This window comes from Heterodontus francisci, chromosome 19 (assembly GCF_036365525.1).
Source record: "Heterodontus francisci isolate sHetFra1 chromosome 19, sHetFra1.hap1, whole genome shotgun sequence".
Lineage (NCBI taxonomy): Eukaryota > Metazoa > Chordata > Chondrichthyes > Heterodontiformes > Heterodontidae > Heterodontus > Heterodontus francisci.
This window is the reverse complement of record NC_090389.1, coordinates 92,358,116-92,372,697: the sequence shown is the minus strand read 5'-3', so window position 1 is coordinate 92,372,697 and position 14,582 is coordinate 92,358,116. Positions and strand designations below refer to the sequence as shown.

The 14,582-nt window shown below is 58.5% G+C and overlaps 1 protein-coding gene across 2 annotated transcripts in view; it reads right to left on the bottom strand.

Moving 5' to 3' along the window:
- Nucleotides 1-14,582, bottom strand: part of LOC137380306 (inosine-5'-monophosphate dehydrogenase 2) — a 52,882-nt gene that overhangs the window by 13,838 nt on the left and 24,462 nt on the right. For both annotated transcript variants that reach the window (XM_068052223.1, XM_068052224.1), the window contains exons 8-9: nt 6,213-6,303; nt 4,281-4,376 (exon numbers count right to left, since the gene is read on the bottom strand). In XM_068052223.1, the coding sequence (XP_067908324.1) occupies nt 4,281-4,376; nt 6,213-6,303 (187 nt within the window). The remainder of the gene's footprint in view (nt 1-4,280; nt 4,377-6,212; nt 6,304-14,582) is intronic.

Here is a 14,582-nt window from a genome sequence, read left to right as displayed (position 1 = left end):
TCATCAACCCTATGTTACCTCCTCAAAAAACTGAAGCAACTTAGTTAAACACAATTTGCCCTTCAAAATCCATGCTGGCTGGCTTTCTTTAAATAACCTACATTTGCCCAAAAAGCTATTAATTTTGTCCTGAATTATCATTTCTAGAAGTTTTCTCACCGCTGAAGTTAAACTGACTGGCCTGTAGTTGCTGGGCTTATCTTTACACCCTTTTTTGAACAAGGGTGTACCATTTGCAATTCTCCTGTCCTCTGGCACCACCCCCGAGTCTAAGGAAGATTGGAAAATTACGGCCAGTGTCTCTGCAATTTCCACTCTCATTTCAGTTTAAGCCCAGCCAGCGCTTCTCCCTAGGATTACCAGATAGATTAGAGGTAAGGGCCGTGTAGACCTGTGACAGTTTCCTCAATGCACTGGGGTGGGACTACGCAAACCCTTTTCAAATTACAAGCATACAGGCAGCAGATGGGAGAGTTCTGAACCCAGGCCCCACTTGTGAAATGTCAGTGAGTCATAAACCTCAGCCACATTCACTGCACATAGATCAGAGCGGACAAGAGAATAAGATGTATAAAGGTGCTCATTGCTGAAATACTCCAACCAGTGTGAAACTGGGCTAGGCAAAGCAAGATACCAGCAGAGCAAATAGGCTTCAGCATCCCTGGCCTGAGCATGAGTACACAAGCATCTACACTCTGACGAGGGAATGTGCATGAGTGCACATCATTGAGGATAGAACGGACTATGAGATTTCACTCACAGGCAGGCAACCTACACTCTAGCCCGGTGAGAGTCAGTGCGTGTGGAACTGCACCCCGGTGAGAGTCAGTGCGTGTGGAACTGCACCCCGGTGAGAGTCAGTGCGTGTGGAACTGCACCCCGGTGAGAGTCAGTGCGTGTGGAACTGCACCCCGGTGAGAGTCAGTGCGTGTGGAACTGCACCCCGGTGAGAGTCAGTGCGTGTGGAACTGCACCCCGGTGAGAGTCAGTGCGTGTGGAACTGCACCCCGGTGAGAGTCAGTGCGTGTGGAACTGCACCCCGGTGAGAGTCAGTGCGTGTGGAACTGCACCCCGGTGAGAGTCAGTGCGTGTGGAACTGCACCCCGGTGAGAGTCAGTGTGTGTGGAACTGTACCCCAGACAGAGTCTGGTACGAGAACTAGTTGGGGAGGAAATTGTGGCTCACTCAATGAGTCTGGTCTCAGGTCACCAGCCCTCGCTGACAATATCAGACTGATCAGCAGCTGCAGACACTGAGTCAGAGAAGTTAGTCTCAACAGAACCACAGTCACGAAAACCGTATTGAGCACAAACTGATTTCTCTCGGCCGCTGGATCAGGCAGTGGGGGAGGGGTGGGACAACAAATAAAAGCAAATGGTCAGAGCACAACCAATCACGTTCAGCCTGTAACACAACAGGGTTGGAAAAAAACTTACTAAAAGAGCCTGAGACGGTAGATGGGAGTTTGGGGCTGAGTGACCTAAAGTCTGGAGGAATCTTGGGTGCTGCTGAAGATCAGACAGAGAGAGACAGATGGAGATTATAGCAGAAAGCCATGTAACACCAGGGTGAGCGAGATGGGAGCAGAGCTGGAGGGAGAGGAGAGAGCAGCTCTGACATACCAGAAACAGTACACAATCTAATCATCCCAACACTTATCAAACTGCTGTGCTCACTGCCCTCTGAACTCTTGTCCAATAACCCCTCCCTGCACACTCCCTCCTCCTTGTGCTGAAATCCAGACCCATCGCACCTCCTTCCAGTCAAACTCAGCGATTCATAACTCGCTGCAGAAAGTAAGTTCTCAGGCAGCACCTCTGGCTCTTTTGCCAATTACCTGAAAACTCTGTCCCTCTGGTTACTGACCCTCCTGCCACTGGAAATAGTTTCTCCTTATTTACTCTATCAAAACCCTTCATGACTCTGAATACCTCTATTAAATCCCCCTTAACCTTCTCTGCTCTAAACAGAACAATCCCAGTTTCTCCAGTCTCTCCACATTAACTGAATTCCCTCATCCCCAGTACCATTCCAGTAAATCTCCTCTGCACCCTCTCCAAGGCCTTGACATCCTTCCTAAAGTGTGCTGCCCAGAATTGAACACAATCCTCCAGCTGCGACTGAACCAGTGTTCTATAAAGTTTTAGCACAACTTCCTTGCTTTTGTACTCTGTGACTCTGTTTATAAAACCAAGGACCCCATATGCCTTATGAACTGCTTCATCAAACTTTCAATAATATAATATATAAATGATTTGGAGGAAAATGTAGCTGGTCTGATTAGTAAGTTTGCGGACGACACAAAGGTTGGTGGAGTTGCGGATAATGATGAGGATTGTCAGAGGATACAGCAGGATATAGATCGGTTGGAGACTTGGAGAAATGGCAGATGGAGTTTAATCCGGACAAATGTGAGGTAATGCATTTTGGAAGATCTAATGCAGGTGGGAAGTATACAGTAAATGGCAGAACCCTTAGGAGTATTGACAGGCAGAGAGATCTGGACCTCCAGGTCCACAGGTCACTGGAAGTGGCAACGCAGGTGGATAAGGTAGCCAAGAAGGCATACGACATGCTTGCCTTCATCAGTCGGGGCATAGAGTATAAAAATTGGCAAGTCATGTTGCAGCTGTACAGAACCTTAGTTAGGCCACACTTAGAATATTACGTGCAATTCTGGTCGCCACACTACCAGAAGGACGTGGAGGCTTTGGAGAGGGTACAGAGGAGGTTTACCAGGATGTTGCCTGGTCTGGAGGGCATTAGCTATGAGGAGAGGTTGGATAAACTCGGATTGTTTTCACTGGAACGACGGAGGTGGAGGGGCGACATGATAAAGGTTTACAAAGTTATGAGCGGCATGGACAGAGTGGATAGTCAGAAGCTTTTTCCCAGGGTGGAAGAGTCAGTTACTAGGGGACATAGGTTTAAGGTGAGAGGGGCAAAGTTTAGAGGGGATGTGCGAGGCAAGTTCTTTACACAGAGGGTGGTGAGTGCCTGGAACTTGCTGCCAGGGGAGGTGGTGGAAGCAGATACGACAGCAACGTTTAAAAGACATCTTGACAAATATATGTATAGGAAGGGAATAGAGGGATATGGGCCCCGGAAGTGCAGAAGGTGTTAGTTTAGGCAGGCATCAAGATCGGCGCAGGCTTGGAGGGCCGAATGGCCTGTTCCTGTGCTGTTCTTTGTGCACATATACCCCCAGGTGCCTCTGCTCCTGCACCTCCTTTAGAATTGTTACCTTTATTTTATATTGTCTTTCCCTGTTCTATCTAACAAATGTATCACTTCAAACTTCTCTGCCTTAAATTTCATCTGCCACTTGTCTGCCCATTCCACCAGCCTGTCTATGTCCTCTTGAAGTCTATCACCATCCTCCTCACTGTTTAGTACATTTCCCAGTTTTGTCTCATTACGTGGTTCAGCAGTTAAGAGAAACCCTGAGTGAAATATTCAGGTCCTGTCAGTCGCAGTCGCACCCACCCCCAATCCCACCACACCACCCCAGGCAGCTGCTGCTTCACTCCTCCCACGAGCAGTGATGTGGACGGTCAGGAAAGAACACATTTTCTGAATCTGTCGTCAGATAAACTCCAAAGTCAGTGAGAAAACATGAAAATTCTCACGCTGCACTTTTTCAAGCTCGATTGAAACCTCAAAGGGAGAGAAAATAAAAATGGCATTAAATCTGTGGAGCCTGATATAAACTAACATCACCCCAAATGTTACATGGGAGGACCGTGAAAATGCCACCTGTCAAAACCAGCCCAAAGTTAATGACCAACACATCACAGCATGAAGTAAAGAGCTTACAGGGAGCGGGGCAGGGCAGGGTGATCAAGAGAATCCTGGTCTCAATCTGTTGGAGGCAATTCAATGAACCACACTTTGCAAAATTAGAAATAAATCACAAGACTTTAGGAAATCTGCCAACTGGAGAATTAGTGGAGAAAGAAATTATAAACATGAAGTTCAAAATGTGGGCAGTGTCTGACCTGGTGTAAAGCCTCATGTGCATAGAACAGGAACTGGGACAAGGTCCTGTCCAGGTACAAACCAGGAGCGCAGCTGGGCAATCCCCTACACCAAACATTGGAACAGCCCCACAAGCACAGGAGGATCCCAGGGCAGGGTTACCCAGAGCAGAAAATAAGATAAGTAGATCCCAACCCCACGAGCACTCTGATTGGCTGCTGCGGGCACCCCCCCCACTACCCTTCCCCACTCCAGGCTCCTCCTCCCTACCCCCACTCCTGACCCCTCCCCGGGCTTGTTACCTTCCTGTGTAATGCAGATAGAGCCGCTTCCCATTCCAACCCTCAGAGCATCCACTCCTGCATCAATCAGATTCTTCGTCTGTGCTGCAGTCACAACTGTGGAGAAGGGAGGACATCGAAAGAAGAAAATGGTCAGTTTTACCAGAAAAGACAAAAAGGTCAATCATTTGCCTTGGACAGGGAGTACAAGTGATTTACAAGAATGGGATCAAGGATGCGGACTTTAGTTATGTGGAGAGACTGCATTAACTAAGATTGTTCTCCTCAGGGCAGGGAAGGTTTGGAGGAAATTTAATCGCATCAGCCTTGGCTCCAAGGGCAACACACTCACCGAGTCAGAAGTTGGTGGGATTAAGTTCAGAGACTTGAGCACAAAAACTCAGTTGACGATCCAGTGAAGTACAGAGGAAGTGCAGCACTGTCAGAGGTGCCGTCTTTTGGATGAGATGTTACATCAACCAAGAACCAAGAAAATTACATCACAGGAACAGGCCCTTCGGCCCTCCAAGCCTGCACCGATCCAGATCCTCTTTCTAAACATGTCGCCTATTTTCTAAGGGTCTGTATCTCTTTGCTTCCTGCCCATTCATGTATCTGTCTAGATACATCTTAAAAGACGCTATCGTGCCCGCGTCTACCACCTCCGCTGGCAACGCATTCCAGGCACCCACCACCCTCTGCGTAAAGAACTTTCCACGCATATCCCCCCTAAATTTTTCCCCTCTCACTTTGAACTCGTGACCCCTAGTAATTGAATCCCCCACTCTGGGAAAAAGCTTCTTGCTATCCACCCTGTCTATACCTCTCATGATTTTGTACACCTCAATCAGGTCCACCCTCAACCTCCGTCTTTCTAATGAAAATAATCCTAATCTAGAATAATCAAGATCTGTTACACCCTCAGGTGGATGTAAAAGATCCCATGACACTTCTTTGAAGGAGAGCAGGGTGTCCTGGTCAATACTCATCCTTCAACCAATATAACAAAAACAGATATCCTGATCGGTACCACATTGTTGTTCATGGGAACTTGCTGTGCACAAACTGGCTGCCATGACTACACTTCGAAAGTACTTCACTGATTCTAAAGTGCTTGGGAAATCGGGAAGTCATGAAATGCACTGTAGAAAAGCAAAATCAAACTTTCATTCTTTCTGAAGTTTTTTTAAATTCATTCGTGGGATGTGGGCATCGCTGGCCAGGCCAGCATTTATTCCCCATCCCTAACTACCCTTGAGAAGGTGGTGGTGAGCTGCCTTCTTGAACCGCTGCAGTCCATGTGGGGTAGGTACACCCACAGTGCTGTTAGGAAGGGACTTCCAGGATTTTGACCCAGTGACAGTGAAGGAATTGTGATATAGTTTGAAATCAGGATGGTGTGTGACTTGGAAGGGAACTTGCAGGTGGTGATGTTCCCATGCATCTGCTGCCCTTGTCCTTGCAGGTGGTAGAGGTCGCGGGTTTTCGACAGAGTTGACAGCAAGCGCCCTTCCAGTGGCAGGAGAGTCGGTAACCAGAGGACACAGATGTAAAATAATTGGCAAAAGTATCAGAAGGGGAGATGAGATTTTTTTTTTCACAGTGAGTTGTTGTGATCTGGAACGCGCTGCCTGAAAGGGCAGTGGAAGCAGATTCAATAGTAACTTTCAAAAGAGAATTGGATAAATATTTGAAAAAGTAAATTTTGCAAGGCTATGGGCAAAGAGCAGGGGGAGTGGGATTAATTGGATAGCTTCATCAAAGAGCCAGCACAGGCACACTGAATGGCCTCCTAGTGCACTGTAAGGTTCAATGATATTACACAAACTGGGCACATAAATCACAACACCGAGCACATATCACTGAGGGAAGTTTCAGACATGTGATAAGCTGTTGCAATTCATCAACAGTAATGGATGGCCATACCCTGCAATAATTATTCAGATCAATTACCGTTCCCACCAATGACTTGGAGCTCCGGGTACTTGTCCTTGATGTGTTCAATCATCTCAATTTGAAAGATGGAATTCCCTTGAGAGGAATCCTGTGGACAGGCGGGGAGGTGGGGGGGGGGGGGGGGGGGGGAAGAGAAGTGGGGGAGGGGGGGGGGGGGGGGGGGGAAGAGAAGTGGTGGGTGTGGGGGGGAAGAGAAGTGGTGGGTGTGGGGGGGGGAGAGAAGTGGTGGGTGGGGGGGGGGGAAGAGAAGTGGTGGGTGGGGGGGGGGGGGAAGAGAAGTGGTGGGTGGGGGGGGGGGGAAGAGAAGTGGTGGGTGGGGGGGGGGGGGGGGAGAGAGAAGTGGTGGGTGTGGGGGGAGGGGGGGGGAGAGAAGTGGTGGGTGTGGGGGGGGAGAAGTGGTGGGTGTGGGGGGGGGGGAGGAGAAGTGGTGGGTGTGGTGGGGGGGGGAGAGAAGTGGTGGGTGTGGTGGGGGGGGGGGGGGGGAGAAGTGGTGGGTGTGGGGGGGGAGGAGAAGTGGTGGGTGTGGTGGGGGGGGAGGAGAAGTGGTGGGTGTTGGGGGGGGGGGGGGGGAGAGAGAAGTGGTGGGTGTGGGGGGGGGGGAGAGAAGTGGTGGGTGTGGGGGGGGGGAGAGAAGTGGTGGGTGTGGGGGGGGAAAGAGAAGTGTGGGGGGGGGGGGGAGAGAAGTGGTGGGTGTGGGGGGGGGGGGGGGGAGAGAAGTGGTGGGTGTGGGGGGGGGGGGGAGAGAAGTGGTGGGTGTGGGGGGGGGGGGAGAAGTGGTGGGTGTGGGGGGGGGGGGGAGGAGAAGTGGTGGGTGTGGTGGGGGGGGGAGGAGAAGTGGTGGGTGTGGTGGGGGGGGGAGGAGAAGTGGTGGGTGTGGTGGGGGGGGGGAGAGAAGTGGTGGGTGTGGGGGGGGGGGGGGAGAGAAGTGGTGGGTGTGGGGGGGGGGGGGGAGAGAGAAGTGGTGGGTGTGGGGGGGGGGGAAGAGAAGTGGTGGGTGTGGGGGGGGGGGGGGGGAGAGAAGTGGTGGGTGTGGGGGGGGGGGAAGAGAAGTGGTGGGTGTGGGGGGGGGGGGGGGAAGAGAAGTGGTGGGTGTGGGGGGGGGGGGGGGGGGGAGAGAAGTGGTGGGTGTGGGGGGGGGGAGAGAAGTGGTGGGTGTGGGGGGGGGGGGGGGAGAGAAGTGGTGGGTGTGGGGGGGGGGGGGGAGAGAAGTGGTGGGTGTGGGGGAGAGAAGTGGTGGGTGTGGGGGGGGGTGGGGGAGAGAAGTGGTGGGTGTGGGGGGGGGGAGAGAGAAGTGGTGGGTGTGGGTGTGGGGGGGGGGGGGGAGAGAAGTGGTGGGTGTGGGTGTGGGGGGGGGGGGGGGAGAGAAGTGGTGGGTGTGGGTGTGGGGGGGGGGGGGAGAGAAGTGGTGGGTGTGGGTGTGGGTGTGGGGGGGGGGGGGGGAGAGAAGCGGTGGGTGGGGGGGGGGGGGGAGAAGCGGTGGGTGGGGGGGGGGGGGAGAAGCAGTGGGTGGGGGGGGGGAGAAGCGGTGGGTGGGGGGGGGGGGAGAAGCGGTGGGTGGGGGGGGGTGGGGGGAGAAGCGGTGGGTGGGGGGGGGTGGGGGGAGAAGCGGTGGGTGGGGGGGTGGGGGGAGAAGCGGTGGGTGGGGGGGGGAGGAGAAGCGGTGGGTGGGTGGGGGAGGGGGGGAGAGAAGCGGTGGGGGGGGGGGGGAGAGAAGCGGTGGGGGGGGGGGGAGAGAAGCGGTGGGGGGGGGGGGGGAGAGAAGCGGTGGGTGGGTGGGGGGGGGGAGAGAAGCGGTGGGTGGGGTGGGGGGGGGGGAGAGAAGCGGTGGGTGGGGTGGGGGGGGGGGAGAGAAGCGGTGGGTGGGGTGGGGGGGGGGGGAGAAGCGGTGGGTGGGGTGGGGGGGGGGAGAAGCGGTGGGTGGGATGGGGGGGGAGAGAAGCGGTGGGTGGGGTGGGGGGGGGAGAGAAGCGGTGGGTGGGGTGGGGGGGGGAGAGAAGCGGTGGGTGGGGTGGGGGGGGGGAAGAAGCGGTGGGTGGGGTGGGGGGGGGGAGAAGCGGTGGGTGGGGGGAGAGAAGCGGTGGGTGGGGTGGGGGGGGGAAGAAGCGGTGGGTGGGGTGGGGGGGGGAAGAAGCGGTGGGTGGGGTGGGGGGGGGGAAGAAGCGGTGGGTGGGGTGGGGGGGGGAGAAGCGGTGGGTGGGGTGGGGGGGGGAGAAGCGGTGGGTGGGGGAGAAGCGGTGGGTGGGTGGGGGGGGGGGGGAAGAGAAGCGGTGGGGGGGGGAGAGAAGCGGTGGGTGGGGTGGGGGGGGAAGAAGCGGTGGGGGGGAGAAGCGGTGGGTGGGGGGGGAGAAGCGGTGGGTGGGGGGGGAGAAGCGGTGGGTGGGGTGGGGGGGGGGGGGAGAAGCGGTGGGTGGGGGGGGAGAAGCGGTGGGTGGGGTGGGGGGGGGGAGAAGCGGTGGGTGGGGTGGGGGGGGGGGAGAAGCGGTGGGTGGGGTGGGGGGGGGGGAGAAGCGGTGGGTGGGTGGGGGGGAGAGAAGCGGTGGGTGGGGGGGGGGTGGTGAGAGAAGTGGGGGGGGGGGGGGTGGTGAGAGAAGTGGGGGGGGGGGTGGTGAGAGAAGTGGGGGGGGGGTGGTGAGAGAAGTGGGGGGGGGGGTGGTGAGAGAAGTGGGGGGGGGGGTGGTGAGAGAAGTGGGGGGGGGGTGGTGAGAGAAGTGGGGGGGGGGGTGGTGAGAGAAGTGGGGGGGGGGGTGGTGAGAGAAGTGGGGGGGGGTGGTGAGAGAAGTGGGGGGGGGGGTGGTGAGAGAAGTGGGGGGGGGTGGTGAGAGAAGTGGGGGGGGGGGTGGTGAGAGAAGTGGGGGGGGGGTGGGGGGGGGGAGAGAAGCGGTGGGTGGGGTGGGGGGGGGGGAGAAGCGGTGGGTGGGGCGGGGGGGGGAGAAGCGGTGGGTGGGGGGGGAGAGAAGCGGTGGGTGGGGTGGGGGGGAGAAGCGGTGGGTGGGGGGGAGAAGCGGTGGGTGGGGGGGAGAAGCGGTGGGTGGGGGGGAGAAGCGGTGGGTGGGGTGGGGGGGAGAGAAGCGGTGGGTGGGTGGGGGGGAGAGAAGCGGTGGGTGGGTGGGGGGGAGAGAAGCGGTGGGTGGGGTGGGGGGGGGAGAAGCGGTGGGTGGGTGGGGGGGAGAGAAGCGGTGGGTGGGGGGGTGGTGGTGAGAGAAGTGGGGGGGGGTGGTGAGAGAAGTGGGGGGGGGTGGTGAGAGAAGTGGGGGGGGGTGGTGAGAGAAGTGGGGGGGGGTGGTGAGAGAAGTGGGGGGGGGTGGTGAGAGAAGTGGGGGGGGGTGGTGAGAGAAGTGGGGGGGGGTGGTGAGAGAAGTGGGGGGGGGTGGTGAGAGAAGTGGGGGGGGGTGGTGAGAGAAGTGGGGGGGGGTGGTGAGAGAAGTGGGGGGGGGTGGTGAGAGAAGTGGGGGGGGGTGGTGAGAGAAGTGGGGGGGGGTGGTGAGAGAAGTGGGGGGGGGTGGTGAGAGAAGTGGGGGGGGGGTGGTGAGAGAAGTGGGGGGGGGTGGTGAGAGAAGTGGGGGGGGTGGTGAGAGAAGTGGGGGGGGTGGTGAGAGAAGTGGGGGGGGTGGTGAGAGAAGTGGGGGGGGGTGGTGAGAGAAGTGGGGGGGGGTGGTGAGAGAAGTGGGGGGGGGGTGGTGAGAGAAGTGGGGGGGGGGGTGGTGAGAGAAGTGGGGGGGGGGTGGTGAGAGAAGTGGGGGGGGGGTGGTGAGAGAAGTGGGGGGGGGGGTGGTGAGAGAAGTGGGGGGGGGGGTGGTGAGAGAAGTGGGGGGGGGGGTGGTGAGAGAAGTGGGGGGGGGGGTGGTGAGAGAAGTGGGGGGGGGGGTGGTGAGAGAAGTGGGGGGGGGGGGTGAGAGAAGTGGGGGGGGGGGTGGTGAGAGAAGTGGGGGGGGGGGGTGGTGAGAGAAGTGGGGGGGGGGGGGTGGTGAGAGAAGTGGGGGGGGGGGTGGTGAGAGAAGTGGGGGGGGGGGGTGGTGAGAGAAGTGGGGGGGGGGGTGGTGAGAGAAGTGGGGGGGGGGTGGTGAGAGAAGTGGGGGGGGGGTGGTGAGAGAAGTGGGGGGGGGGGTAAGAGAAGCGGTGGGGGAGGGGGGGGGGGAAGAGAAGCGGTGGGGGGGTGGAGAGAAGTGGTAGGTGGGGGGGGGGGGGGGGGAAAGAGAGAGGGAGGAGGGAGAGAGAGACAGGTACAGCAAACACATGAGGATAGAGCAGAGAAAGCAGCAATGTATTAGATGCAGGACCGAATGACTTTTCTTCACCCACCCCCCGAAGACACTGACTCTCACTGGGGTACAGTGTTTTTTTAGTTTAAGGTACAACACTGAAACAGGCCCTTCGGCCCACCAAGTCTGTGCCGACCATCAACCACCCATTTACATAAATCTGACACTAATTCCATATTCCTACCACATCCCCACCTGTTCCTATATTCCCCTACCACCGACCTATACTAGGGGTAATTTATAATGGCCAAGTTACCTTCTTTCTTTTGGGCCTCCTTATCTCGAGAGAGAATGGATACGCGCCAGGAGGTGGTCAGTGGTTTGTGAAGCAGCGCTTGGAGTGGCTATAAAGGCCAATTCTGGAGTGACAGGCTCTTCCACAGGTGCTGCAGAGAAATTTGTTTGTCGGGGCTGTTGCACAGTTGGCTCTCCCCTTGCGCCTCTGTCTTTTTTCCTGCCAACTACTAAGTCTCTTCGACTCGCCACAATTTAGCCCTGTCTTTATGGCTGCCCGCCAGCTCTGGCGAATGCTGGCAACTGACTCCCACGACTTGTGATCAATGTCACAGGATTTCATGTCGCGTTTGCAGACGTCTTTATAGCGGAGACATGGACGGCCGGTGGGTCTGATACCAGTGGCGAGCTCGCTGTACAATGTGTCTTTGGGGATCCTGCCATCTTCCATGCGGCTCACATGGCCAACCAGCAACCAGCAAGTCTTTGGCATGTGGGAGGAAACCTACACAGTACCTACCCAGAATTGAACCCGGGTCGCTGGAGCTGTGAGGCTGCGGTGCTAACCACTGCGCCACTGTGCCGCCCGTCTCTGCAAGAGCAACTCGGTTAGTTCAACTCCCCTGCCTTTCCCATAGCCCTGTAATTTTATTCTCTTCAGATTCTTAACCTTTTGAAAGCCTTGATTGAATCTGCCTCCACCACACTCAAGCAGTGCATTCCAGTTCCACACACACTGACCCTCACTGGGGGACAGTCCCACACACACTGACCCACACTGGGGGACAGTCCCACACACACTGACCCACACTGGGGGACAGTCCCACACACACTGACCCACACTGGGGGACAGTCCCACACACACTGACCCACACTGGGGGACAGTCCCACACACACTGACCCACACTGGGGGACAGTCCCACACACACTGACCCACACTGGGGGACAGTCCCACACACACTGACCCACACTGGGGGACAGTCCCACACACACTGACCCACACTGGGGGACAGTCCCACACACACTGACCCACACTGGGGGACAGTCCCACACACACTGACCCACACTGGGGGACAGTCCCACACACACTGACCCACACTGGGGGACAGTCCCACACACACTGACCCTCACTGGGGGGCAGTCCCACACACACTGACCCTCACTGGGGGACAGTCCCACACACACTGACCCTCACTGGGGGACAGTCCCACACACACTGACCCTCACTGGGGGACAGTCCCACACACACTGACCCTCACTGGGGGACAGTCCCACACACAGTGACCCTCACTGGGGGACAGTCCCACACACAGTGACCCTCACTGGGGGGCAGTCCCACACACAGTGACCCTCACTGGGGGGCAGTCCCACACACAGTGACCCTCACTGGGGGGCAGTCCCACACACAGTGACCCTCACTGGGGGGCAGTCCCACACACAGTGACCCTCACTGGGGGGCAGTCCCACACACAGTGACCCTCACTGGGGGGCAGTCCCACACACAGTGACTGACTGGGGTGCAGTTCCACACACAGTGACTCTCACTGGGGTGCAGTTCCACACACAGTGACTCTCACTGGGGTGCAGTTCCGCACACAGTGACTCTCACTGGGGTGCAGTTCCGCACACAGTGACTCTCACTGGGGTGCAGTTCCGCACACAGTGACTCTCACTGGGGTGCAGTTCCGCACACAGTGACTCTCACTGGGGTGCAGTTCCGCACACAGTGACTCTCACTGGGGTGCAGTCCCGCACACACTGACTCTCACTGGGGGGCAGTCCCGCACACACTGACCCTCACTGGGGGGCAGTCCCGCACACACTGACCCTCACTGGGGGACAGTCCCGCACACACTGACCCTCACTGGGGGACAGTCCCGCACACACTGACCCTCACTGGGGGACAGTCCCGCACACACTGACCCTCACTGGGGGACAGTCCCGCACACACTGACCCTCACTGGGGGACAGTCCCGCACACACTGACCCTCACTGGGGGACAGTCCCGCACACACTGACCCTCACTGGGGGACAGTCCCGCACACACTGACCCTCACTGGGGGACAGTCCCGCACACACTGACCCTCACTGGGGGACAGTCCCGCACACACTGACCCTCACTGGGGGACAGTCCCGCACACACTGACCCTCACTGGGGGACAGTCCCGCACACACTGACCCTCACTGGGGGACAGTCCCGCACACACTGACCCTCACTGGGGGACAGTCCCGCACACACTGACCCTCACTGGGGGACAGTCCCGCACACACTGACCCTCACTGGGGGACAGTCCCGCACACACTGACCCTCACTGGGGGACAGTCCCGCACACACTGACCCTCACTGGGGGACAGTCCCGCACACACTGACCCTCACTGGGGGACAGTCCCGCACACACTGACCCTCACTGGGGGACAGTCCCGCACACACTGACCCTCACTGGGGGACAGTCCCGCACACACTGACCCTCACTGGGGGACAGTCCCGCACACACTGACCCTCACTGGGGGACAGTCCCGCACACACTGACCCTCACTGGGGGACAGTCCCGCACACACTGACCCTCACTGGGGGACAGTCCCGCACACACTGACCCTCACTGGGGGACAGTCCCGCACACACTGACCCTCACTGGGGGACAGTCCCGCACACACTGACCCTCACTGGGGGACAGTCCCGCACACACTGACCCTCACTGGGGGACAGTCCCGCACACACTGACCCTCACTGGGGGACAGTCCCGCACACACTGACCCTCACTGGGGGACAGTCCCGCACACACTGACCCTCACTGGGGGACAGTCCCGCACACACTGACCCTCACTGGGGGACAGTCCCGCACACACTGACCCTCACTGGGGGACAGTCCCGCACACACTGACCCTCACTGGGGGACAGTCCCGCACACACTGACCCTCACTGGGGGACAGTCCCGCACACACTGACCCTCACTGGGGGACAGTCCCGCACACACTGACCCTCACTGGGGGACAGTCCCGCACACACTGACCCTCACTGGGGGACAGTCCCGCACACACTGACCCTCACTGGGGGACAGTCCCGCACACACTGACCCTCACTGGGGGACAGTCCCGCACACACTGACCCTCACTGGGGGACAGTCCCGCACACACTGACCCTCACTGGGGGACAGTCCCGCACACACTGACCCTCACTGGGGGACAGTCCCGCACACACTGACCCTCACTGGGGGACAGTCCCGCACACACTGACCCTCACTGGGGGACAGTCCCGCACACACTGACCCTCACTGGGGGACAGTCCCGCACACACTGACCCTCACTGGGGGACAGTCCCGCACACACTGACCCTCACTGGGGGACAGTCCCGCACACACTGACCCTCACTGGGGGACAGTCCCGCACACACTGACCCTCACTGGGGGACAGTCCCGCACACACTGACCCTCACTGGGGGACAGTCCCGCACACACTGACCCTCACTGGGGGACAGTCCCGCACACACTGACCCTCACTGGGGGACAGTCCCGCACACACTGACCCTCACTGGGGGACAGTCCCGCACACACTGACCCTCACTGGGGGACAGTCCCGCACACACTGACCCTCACTGGGGGACAGTCCCGCACACACTGACCCTCACTGGGGGACAGTCCCGCACACACTGACCCTCACTGGGGGACAGTCCCGCACACACTGACCCTCACTGGGGGACAGTCCCGCACACACTGACCCTCACTGGGGGACAGTCCCGCACACACTGACCCTCACTGGGGGACAGTCCCGCACACACTGACCCTCACTGGGGGACAGTCCCGCACACACTGACCCTCACTGGGGGACAGTCCCGCACACACTGACCCTCACTGGGGGACAGTCCCGCACACACTGA